General features: G+C 37.0%; 1 protein-coding gene across 2 annotated transcripts in view; it reads left to right on the top strand.

The window, feature by feature from the left end:
* LOC126184925 (uncharacterized) overlaps positions 1-12,160 on the top strand; it is a 207,762-nt gene that overhangs the window by 73,196 nt on the left and 122,406 nt on the right. For both annotated transcript variants that reach the window (XM_049927597.1, XM_049927596.1), the window contains exon 3: positions 434-617. In XM_049927597.1, the coding sequence (XP_049783554.1) occupies positions 434-617 (184 nt within the window). The remainder of the gene's footprint in view (positions 1-433; positions 618-12,160) is intronic.

The raw sequence follows: 12,160 nt of genomic DNA, 5'->3' as shown, positions 1-12,160 counted from the left end.
TTCACATACTTTCAGAATCGCACAGTGGAGAAAGGTGCTGTATGTAATGTATGGTGTAATCGAGAACCAATTTTGTAGGTACTGATTCATTGTGTCATGTTGTTTTTGCATTCCACTGGTTTTTTTGAGAGCTGCATTAAATGTGTGTGTGTCCATACTCTGGGAAAGATTAGCTTTATAAATCTTGTAACGTGATTAATAATACTTTTTCATAGATTTTAGAACACTTACAAGTATTTGAAAATGATTTTCTATTTAATTTCAGAACTGTTGAATGTGGCATAAATTATTTTTTCCATGCCTGATATTGCCATTTCTAATATCTCGATCAATTAGGCTCATGTTAATGATTTCTAAACACAAGTGGGACTTAAACTGAAATAATGTGAGTGGTGCTTACTAGAGTTGTTTTAACTGGGTGAACTTTATCTAGGTTAGAGAATGCAGAAAATTTAATGAATGGGGATCCATTGATGAAGAAGAAATTAAAAGAAGGAAAATTTATACCAATTTTCAAGGAACGGAAAAAACATGACCGTTTTAATGGCATGTCGGAGGAGGAAGTTTCGAAAAGAACGTTGCCAGATCATTTAGCACTTAACTTGGACATAGTTATTGTAAGTAGTTAAACTTATTACTTCTTCTATTACTGACATCTGTCAATGTAGTTTTCACTGTTTTAAAGTGTTTCTCATGTACCTTTGCTCTTTCTAGGTTGCACGGAATCAGTTTGCATTGTAAATTGTGAACTATAGAATCATACTTGTTATGGGGGAATAATGTGTTTGTGCTTCCAGTACTGGGTACTTTAGAATGTTTCTTATAAGTCTTGTTTGTATTCTATTTGAACATTCATTATTATTTTATTTGTAGAATATGTTGGAAAAATGCATTATGATTGCCATGCATTCTTTATAAAGCCCTGTTATCTTTTTATTGGTTATCGTATTAGTGGGCAAAGTTATGATATTACATTCATAGACTAATGCATTGAGTGAAGCAAATTTAAACTGTCATTTATTTATGTGCTTTAAACTTGAGCATGAGCATGAAATAGAAGTTGCTTCATTCTAACACTTACAAATGCTCAAAATATTGCTAATTTTTAGACCTTGCTACAGTGGGCCTATTGGGTAAATCTTTCTTATACCTTTCCATTGATTTACAGCTACACTGTTGTTCGTATTATTTTGCTCCAACAGCATATAATGGACACCGTGAGTTTATTAAGTTACAGCTTTGTAATGGGAGGATCTGTGTCTACAACCAATTTAAGAAAATTTAATGTAATGCTAAATGTATCCCAGTTGTTAGTTGACCTAGGATCTGCCCTGATTTAGGAATGTCAGTGACCAATTTAATTAACCGGAAATAGTTACCATTCTTTTTTGTGGCACATTTGTTTGATGTTTGTGGAGTTCGAGTGCTCAGGTTCTTTTTTCTGTCTCTTGTATTAATGGTTAACTTGTACTGTTAGTTAGTTTATAGTGGGTATAAGATTTAATTACTGATCAGTATGTAGTGAGTTAATAGAATGTTCCTTAGTTACAACAGAATTATTATGAGGCAGTATTGTAGTTGTGCTGTGATCGGTTCATCAGAAAATATTCTTGAACTCAGAAATGTATCAGTAAAATTCCTTTAGGTACCAAGTGTATCTTCCATGCTAACAGAATTCTTATTATTTACTTTATCACTTCATCAACTGTCTGTTTAAAGATTCAGAAGACACAGGGATCCTTTGATTTGCATAAATGAGGGTTACTATTGCTTTCTGTTAATAACTCATTCATATAGGCATATCAAATAAGTTTTTGTAACAGAATGAGCCACTTATAATATCTTTGTATTGGCAGATAATTATTTCATTGTTGATTATAATCAAATTGTGTAGCCCATTGTATTATGTGAGCCTTTTTGGAAACTGCCTCAAGTTAGTTTACACACACTTTTCTAGAAATATACATTTTCAAATTCCTAGTAGGTATTCTAAATGTGCAGGACTGTTCATATTGCTACTGTGGATAACTGAAATCCATGTTCATTATCATGACTTCCCCACCCTACATCCCTTCCTCACCTGGTTTTAGAGCTCTCCTTCCTGTAAGATTCACTCTTTTCCATCCCACAGATGAAGATGATCTTCCTCTACATCAACCACCTATGTAATTCTCTACTGTCAGCTTTGTAGCCATTATCCATATATTGCCTATGCAGTTGCAAATTTAGTTTATTTCTCTTCTGTGTCCCTATTATGTTGCATATCAAGGGTAAACACTTAACGCAGGACAATATTACCTTGTACAATCTATAAAATACAGAAGTTTGAGGCTGTCATAGGAAATCGCAAATATAATCCTTGTCAGTTAATATATATGAACAGTAGTATACAAGTTTGGAGCTCAGGAACTATCTTAAAGTTTCTTTTAATAAATTAAAAAATGTTCTGTATTAAAAGTATGCCTCTTTCTATGCACTTTTCCTCAGTTTTTCCTCAATTTTTGTACACTTTTTGAATCTGTGTAAGTTCTTTTCTTAGTTTTGCATGAAAATGTTGAGCATTTCTAATTACACAAGTGGGTTCGGATCATCCTATATGTTTTACATTAGGTTTTATTCTGTTTGAAAGAAGAACTGTGAAATCATTCAGCAGTTTATTGGTTAACTTCAGCACTGCGTATACAAGATTGTTTAATAGTGTTGCACCATGGCTGTTTTAGGTAAGAATTTTAAGTTGGCTGAAATATTTTCATTTTAAAAGAATCAGGTTCTGTTATTGAGCAATCACCACCACCACCCTATTTTCGGGATTGCATAAGAAAACATTGCATTAGAATTTAGAACCATAAATAAAGCTTGTCACTTTTTGCACCATCAGCAACTTGTTAAAATTTATGTAATCTCGTTCTTAAAGTTAACTCTTGTGTGCATATGAATGCAAAACACTTCTTTCACTATATACATTACAAGTCTATAGATTTTGAAATAGCAAAAATTAACACCCTTGCACAATGTGCGTGATGACTTGTAGCAGTTAACTGGTCGTCACTGTTTGCAGTCTACCACTATTAGCTCACCGAGCAAAATACACTGAAGTGCCAAAGAAACTGGTACAGACATGCGTATTCAAATACAGAGATATGTAAACAGGCAAAATACATCGCTGCAGTCGGCAGTGCCTATATAAGACAACAAGTGTCTGGTGCGGGTTGTTAGACTGCTGCAACAATGGCAAGTTATCAAGATTTAAGTGGGTTTGAATGTTGTGTTATAGTAGATGCACAAGCGATGGGATGCGGCATCTCTGAGGTAGCTGTGAAGTGGGTATTTTCCCATATGAAGCATTTCACAAGTGAATATCAGGAATCTGGTAAAACATCAAATCTCAGGCATTGCTGCAACCGGAAAAAGATCCTGCAGAATGGGACAGACGATGACTGAAGAGAATCATTCAACGTGACAGAAGTGCAACCCTTCCGCAAATTGCTGCAGATTTCAATGCTGGGCCATCAACAAATTTCAGCGTGTGAACCATTCAACAAAAAATCATCGATATGGGCTTTTGGAGCTGAAGGCCCATTCTTGTACCCTTGATGACGGCACGACACAAAGCTTTATGCCTCACCTGGGCCTGTCAGTTCTGACATTGGACTGTTGATGACTGGGAATGGGTTGCCAGGTCAGAAGAGCCTCATTTCAAATTGTATTGAGCATACGGATGTGTATGGATATGGAGACATCATCAGGAACACATGGACCCTGCATGTCAGCAGGGGACTGTTCAAGTTGTTGGAGGCTCTGTAATGGTGTGGAGTGTGTACAATTGGAGTGATATGGTACCCCTGCTCTGTCTAGATATGATGCTGACAGGTGACATGTACATAAGCATCCTGTCTGATCGCCTGCATCCGTTCATGTCCATTGTGCATTCTGATGGACTTGGGCAATTTCAGCAGGACAGTACGATACCCCACATGTCCAGAATTGCTAGAGAGTGGCTCCAGGAACACTCTTCAGAGTTTAAACACTTCCGCTGGCCACAAAACTCCCCAGACATGAACATTATTGAGCATATCTGGGAAGCCTCGCAACGTGCTGTTCAGAAGAGCTCGCCATCCCCTCGTACTCTTACGGATTTATGGTGTGCCCTGCAGGATTCATGGTGTCAGTTCCCTTCAGCACTATTTCAGACATTTGTTGAGCCCATGCCACGTCGTGTTGCGCCACTTCTGCGTGCTTGCCGGGGCCCTACACTATATTAGGCAGGTGTACCAGTTTCTTTGGCTCTTCAGTATGTAAGTCAGTGCCTAAAAAAGCACACAATCACTTTGGAGTCTGTTGGTGGTGTACAGGCAGTTATGTGACCCTCAAACACTGACCTGTTGTGCATGTGCCAGTTGGTTGTATGGAATTTTGCTCAGTAAATTGGGTTGATGTGGAGGTTTTGTAAAATGACACAAAGGAGCTATCATGTTGGAATGTGCCAGTAATCAAATTGTAAATAACGTTGCTTGACTTTTTGGGATATCAATGTGTACTGTCTAACATGTTTTCAAGGAGTGGCACACCGCTTGCAGTTACATAAAATGGTATAAGAACAATGATTGTAAAAATGGTCGTAATTGACAGGGATCAGATGAGTATCTTATGGTTTCAAACCCAACAGGAATTAATGCTGTCCATGAATCCAGTTCCATCTTGACTAGTTTCGGAGTGAACTAGATGAAAGGAACTGTATGGTATGGACATTCGGTATCTGGTAGCTGACAAAATGCTGTTACTCACAATGTCATATAAAGCCTGAGGTGTCCAGCAGACTAAACAACACAGAAATTGGACAAATAGCTGACTTGAGGCATGTAATGTGGTCCAGCGAATCACAATTTTGCCTTGTTTCAGATTATGCAAAGCATCTAGTGCACTGACAGTCCGATTAGACATTTAACCCCCTTCGCGGGGGACCACAGTTGTGTAGCACTTTTATGTGAAATAAATGAATTGTAATTTATAGTCAAACGGCAGACATTTCTTACAGGAAGCTGTTGGTGGCTCTGTGAAGTTTTGGGGGTGTTTTTGTACCACAACTTGGACACATACATTCAGGTTACAGTGAATGTGAACCAGAATGTTTATTTCAATATTCTCTTTGACCAAGTGTTCACCTTTCTTCTAAAACTTTGTGACGAGTATGCACCTTGTTCTCAAAGATGAGTTAGCTGTGTTCACAGGACTGCACACATATCTTCCCAGTCTGATGAACCCCAGGGCACCCTTCGTACCCCAACTGGCCAGCTAAATTGCCTAATCTTAACATTCAAGTGGGTACGCCTATGTATAAAGTGTGCCATGCACAAATAACAGTGTCTTGTACAGTTCCATTGTTGTGTTGCAATTGCGAATCATTATTGCTTCAGCTAACACTGTGATAAGTTGTGCTGTCAAACAGGCAAGTGAGCAACAGTCATATAAAATAAACGGTGAACTAGGTGAGAGAAAACAATTAACTGTTCGGGCAAGAAAATGACCCAGATTTTGAGCTGTAAGCACAATCCCACAAAGGGGCAGATGTCTACGTGATAATTAGCAATTGAATAAGTGGTTGGGTGGGATGTGATGCAACTGCAACTGTGGGTCATTACTGTGGGGGTAACACTTGTATGAGGTAACAGTGTGATATAATTAATAATTATTTTAATACTGTTTAATGAAACAGTGATTTAGCTCATATAATGTTGGTTTATTTAAGTGTGATTTTGCTCATACATCTTTACCTTGGTAACATGAAGACATCTATTATTTACATGTGTACAAAGTACGCTACGAATTTGCTCGTGTTATAAAAAACGGCCTGCCCGTTTGAGGGTTAATTGCATAAAGTTGTCAGTGCTGTTTGGATTGGCAATTGAACCTGAAGAAACTGTGGACTATCCTCCTCAGCCAATTGAGGTCACTGTCAGTGCTAGAGGCAGTGTTACACAGTATTATTATGACGTCTACTGGGGATGATTCATTTTTTGTTCTGAATGCTTACATTAAATTTCACCTGAAGTTTCATCTTCCATTGACATAAATCTAAAAGACATGTCAAATCAGGCCCTGTTGCACTGCCTATTACATTTTCATTTAATATCCTTTGGAATTTCCTCTTTTCCTACCTTATGTTCACTAAAAATCTCTCATGTTTGACTAAAAGAAATTCAGGGTGCTCCTGTTCAAAAAAAGTGTAACAGAGCAGATACACAGAATTACTGACCATTGTCCTTAATGTCCATCTGTTGCAGGATCCTAAAGCGTGTTCTAATTTTAAACAGTGTGGAATTCCTGGATGTTCTCTCAAAGAATTAACTTGGATAGTGGAACAACAACTCATGTGAAAGACAGCCTCATTTTTCATACCTGATATCTTGCAAATAGTAATACAAGTGTGGAGGTAGAGCCTGTCTGTCTAGATTTCCAAAAATACGAAAATGTCAACTGGTTATGGAGACACAATCTTATGGAGTACTATTGCAAATGTACATAATTTGCTCAAAGAATTTTGTACTGGGAATACTCAACATATACAAATGATTGATGAAATATGGGCCAGTATCACTCAGCTTGTTTGCTACTAATACTGTTCTCTACACAAAGGCATCATTTTCCTGTGGCCACCGAGGGAGGTCTCGCAGTAGCTAGCACACTGGACTGGCATTTGGGCGGACAACGGTTCAAACGATCATCTGGCCATTCTGACTTGGGTTTTCCGTGATTGCCCTCAATCACTTCAGGCAAATTCCGGGATGGTTCCCTTGAAAGGGCATGGTCGCCTTCCTTCCCCAGCCTTCCATAATCCAATAGGACTGATGACCTCGCTGTTTGGTCGCCTTCTCCAGATCAACCAACCATCTCCACAATCTCTCTGGCCAAGAGTGAATTTGGCAGAATCCCACATGGTGTACTTAATGATAACTCTGTTTACATCTAAATAATAACAGCCTTATGATGAGAGAGAACCCCATAGTATACAGTTATGAAATTACTTGTAAACTCCTGGAGTTTATCACTTTATTTACGTATGTAGAAGTATTACTACAGAGGAGATACGGAATGGAGTAAACAAAGAAAATTAGCACTAGGGAATGTGACTGAAAAAGTGTAAAGTTCTGCCACAGCCCAGCACATCTAGAAAGAGTTTAATGTGACCAATTCATTGTATTGCTCCAGAATTTTGACTGTTTATAAATTATGCATGGCGCAGACATGAAATGAATCCAGATTGTTAAAGGTCAATGCAGCTCATATGAAAGTTTACGAGGTATGATCTGGGAACTTAAATGCGAATATCATGAAGAAAGATGAGCAACATTTTTGAAAAACACAGTTGGGTAAATTTAGTGGCAGATTGTACAACTTTTCAACACCATCCACTGTATGTGGTGGATAGGGGCCATAAGAATTATAGAAGAGATTACTGCACAAATGTATGGAGTCATTTCTTCCATGCTCCTTAACACAAATAGAATAGATCAGAATGTCACTAATAATGATATGGGGTACCCTCTGCTGTGAACTGATATGTAGATGTGGCTGTAGATGTAGCATTAAGATGCGAAAGAATTTAGGAACGAATTAATTGTGCTTGCACTGGAACCATGTTCCTGATATTTGCCTTTAATTATGGTGGGTATCATGGTAATCTTAACTACAGATGATTAGATGAAAATTTAAACTCCACTTCTCATGAACAAGAGTCCAATGACTTAACGATTAGGCTAACTCGCATGTTCATTATACATTAACTTAAGACACATTTTTTTAAATTTAATTTTTGCTTGGTGACATACTATTTACACATCAATTAGAACAACAAATTGCAGCTGCTAATGTAATTGTTAAGATTTCTTTTTGTCGTGCAAATTTTTGTGTAATACACAAAAAATAATCTGCAGCTAATAGCGAAAGTGACCAGAAAATCATTAAGACCTATGAGCTAGCAAGGCAAACACAGTACTGCAGCTTACCGGAAACTGTACAAAGGAATTCAGTACTGAATTGAACAGCTGTTGCTGCCACAGTGGGGAATGGCACACTAACAAAATCACCCCTTCGAGTGTCTGTCAGTCACATTGTTGTTCTGATCCAGGTGTAAAAAATCGTTTATATATTGGCATAAAATTTTACCATCAGAGTATGCAGAATTCTTGCTTAGGGAAGAGCCAGGACATTTCTTTTACAGGTGATACTACAAAAATTCCCAAAAGCTGATGTATGTGAACCAGAGAAGTGTTTTCCATTAAATGCACACAAGATGGACATTAAAGAATCACATTTAAATGCAAGCAGCTGTGAGGGAAATGAGTTATATAGAGGAAAAATTAGTGAAGGTTACACGCCATTACAGCACCATGTTGTGTTCTGTCATGAACATCATGGTCATAAAAACATCCACAATCAGCTGCTACAGATTGGAGTGCAGTACATTCAATGTTAATTTAGCTAAATTACTGCAGCAGATCATAACAACATTTATAAAAATCACACGATCAACATATTTTTTACTATATGATGATGACATTGCATTTAAACTACATGATTTACTTTTATTTGGTTTCTTTTTATTGTAACTAAAACCTTCAGGTAGGTGAATGAAATAAATAAATGAACACTCCCAGCCCCACAAGAATATACTTTTTATGTTCAAACAGCTGAGTTAAACTGAGGACAAAAGTGAAAGATACGAAGTTCTGTGCTGCTTTTGCAAGATTCAGGCAGCCCTAATCACCACCAGAGGAAAAATCCTCGTATTGGCGCTCAAAAAAGGCTAATATGCTCATCTTTTAAAAGACTCTGACTGAAAAGTGGGGTGCTGGCTGCTTCATTCTACCTTCCTCACTACCTTCTCACTTCCTCATTCAGCCCAGCTCATTGCCATTATCTCTTTGTGTTTCTCAGTTGCTGTCTCCTGTCTCACAGCCGCAGTCTCCTTTGTTCTATCCTACTACTACTGTCTCCTTTCACTGTAACTGTCCCCCCTCTTGCTCTGTCTTACTGCTACTATCTCATTTATTCCTTCCCACTGCTGCAGTCTCTTCTCACTGTCACTATTTCTCTCTTCCTCATTGTCATTGTCATAGACTGAGCCATTATCACTGGCTCTCACTCACTTCTACTTTCTCCTTATCTTAATTCCTCTCTCACTGGCACTATCTCCTTCACTCTTTTTCCTAGCACTGTTCTGTCACTGTCATCTATGTTCCCCTGCCACTGTGCCTCTCTCTCTCTCTCTCTCTCTCTCTCTCTGCCACTGCCTCCTTCACTCTTTCTATACCACAATTACTGTCTACTATTTTTCCAGTGTATACTACTTTTCCATCTCTTTCCCACTGCCACTGTCTCCTTCTCTTACAGGCACAGATATGTTCACTTGCCAAAATTTTTAAAGGTCTGAGGAAGGTAGAATGAGGTAGTTGGTACCCCATTTTTCAATCAGTATTTTAAAACATGAGCATTTTACTCTCTTTTTTTTGTGGTCTGATAGAAGTATTTTTCCACTGGTTCCCTTCTCTTCCCTGCTACAGCAGGACATGTCAGTCATATGAAAAGAACTTTATGGGTCAGTACCGTTTTGATAGTTTACTTGTGTGAAATTGAAATAATGCAAAACTAATTGTACATCTTGGACCAGATTTTATGTGCACAAAATTTTCATTAGCTTCAATATTACAATATGGATTTCCCAGAACCCTTTTGATGATAACCGAGACACTTTACGCCATATTTCTCCATGTTACGCCACTTAATAAACTATGCTTTTGCCTTATATCAGATATTATGTGCAGATTTTACACCTAAAAGTAGGGTTAATTTGAACCTCTGCACCTTGGAATTGGATAAGGAGACCAAGAAAATTTTCAAGGTTTTTAGATGTTGGAATCTTAGGAATATATCATAATAATATCATCCATTTGCTATGCATAGCTGTCTCGGAATCTGCAGCTCAGTTCTGGTACCCAAAAAACCATGTTATTCAGGTTTTCTCAGGAACCACCTGTGAACTAAATGGTGCCTCCATGAGCCTTTTAAGGCACACCATAGACCACATATAATGCAAAAAGAACCAAAGGACTTCCTCCATTTGTCTAAGCTGGAGGAAGTGTGTAATATTTGAACTTTGACCCTGTATTGTAGGACAGTTACATTAAGAAGAATCTTCTGTTGAGTATACAAATAGTCCCTAGTCAAAGGGCTATCCAAAACACCTGACCCTACCTTTCTATAACCCATAGAACCTGAGGTATGAGCCCCGGAACATCCCACCCTTATGCACTGTATTTTGGAATGTATTAGGTAGTACATGCTCTTGCATGTGTACAGTCAGGTGTCCTGCTTTTAATTCTTTTTATTTTTACTTTTTTAAAACAATGTTAATATCATTAGTATCCAACTTTAATGTCAAATTGCACAGTGGACATTATAGTAACTCTTTCAATCAAAGCAATTTTATTTTAGACTTTGTTTTGTGTACTGAAAGTATACACATTTTGTGCATTAATGTGAACAGTTTGCAATTATTTTTTGCCATGTTTGATGATTCCTGCCTTAGTACACCTGAATGGTTCATAATGTACAGGCTTTCTAACATTACTAGCCTGCATCTGTCACAGCAGATCTGTGTTGTGCACGAGAACATTTCCATTACTCTTCTCAGAACTATATCAACTAAAGCTTTAATGTTACTTGAATGAGTGAGCATCACACTGAATACAGAAAACTGAAGGCATTAGATGAAATAAATTATCACCTGTGATTATATCTGTGAACTGTTTACAGATCATATTTGCTATTAGTATATTATTAGAGAAGTACTGCCATAAATGAAGCTGTGAAGATGGGTCATGAGTTGTGCTTGAATAGCTCAGCTTATAGGAGTGTTGGGTCTGAAAGGCCAAGCTTAGCTTATGAGAGTCTTGACTATGAAAGGCCAAGGGTTTTGGTTTGGGTCCTGGTTCAGCATATTTTTAATTTGTCGGCAAGTTTTATGTTGTTAAACCTAATCCCATTTCAGTCCATTTCATTTTGTAATTTCATGTAAGTTAACAGTGTTTTTAATCATAATGTGAAAGTTCCCATGCAGAATTTAATTTTCATGGTTTTTTGGCCATGACAAAGACGTTAGAATGAATCACATTAGAATATCTGAGATGATGATGTATTTTCACAAAATATCTAATTGGTGTTGTGCCTACCCACAACAGATGTAGCATCAGAAGACAGAACTTTAAATTTTGAAGAGAAATATTTTCTATTGCATACACAAATCGAATAGATAATTGATTCTATGACTGAGCATTGTAGTACTCATGTAAAGTCAGTGATAATGGACTTGTTTTAACAAACACAGACTGTTCCCTACTATACGGACAGTATCCTATTAAGCCGTAATTTATTCCAGCAATCCCCGAGTTTGATATTTTCTCTTAACAGTATGCTAGCGCTGGTACATCTGTATGTTTTATATAATAAAAACTACCACCACCCATTCCAGATTTGTAATTGTAATAATGCTGTAATTATTTAACTACATCATTTTTATGCGCATTCTCTCTTTTTTCCAAATCATGAGAGTGTATTTGCAACAGTTCTGTACCACGATTAAAAAAAAATAATAATAAAAATAAAAAAATAAAAAATAGATCTGATTCAATGCAAGTAATGTGTGCTCTATTTGTTGTTACAGTAATAAGGTATGTTTTGGTGTTAATTATCTCTCTGTTTTGCTCATTTATCAGGGGAGTTAAATTAAACTCATTTAATATAATTTTCCTTTTTATTATTTTTTATTAGAATATTTTGACAGTTCAGCAATTTTTCTGTGTCCAGTTGCTAAGGTAATTACTAAACCATTTTTTCACGTTGTTTTATGACAACTTCTGTGACTAGAAATTTAAGTAAAAAAGAAAAGAAATGGACAAATATCTCTAAACAAGATGGTCTGTATATACCTGTTAAAGATCAAAATTTATTCTACTCTGGCATAATAATAATCTCATAACAATAGTTCCTTCTCACAGCAGAGATTGCTACGCAATTCCCTGGTTTATCTTTAAGATGCTGAATGCAGGTTTGTAATGAGTGGATAACAAATACTAATGAAACTGATAGGGTACTGGTGCTCATT

Source organism: Schistocerca cancellata, chromosome 4, assembly GCF_023864275.1.
Source record: "Schistocerca cancellata isolate TAMUIC-IGC-003103 chromosome 4, iqSchCanc2.1, whole genome shotgun sequence".
Taxonomy (NCBI): domain Eukaryota; kingdom Metazoa; phylum Arthropoda; class Insecta; order Orthoptera; family Acrididae; genus Schistocerca; species Schistocerca cancellata.
The sequence above is the reverse complement of the archived record's forward strand: the minus strand, read 5'-3'. Positions and strand labels throughout refer to the sequence as shown.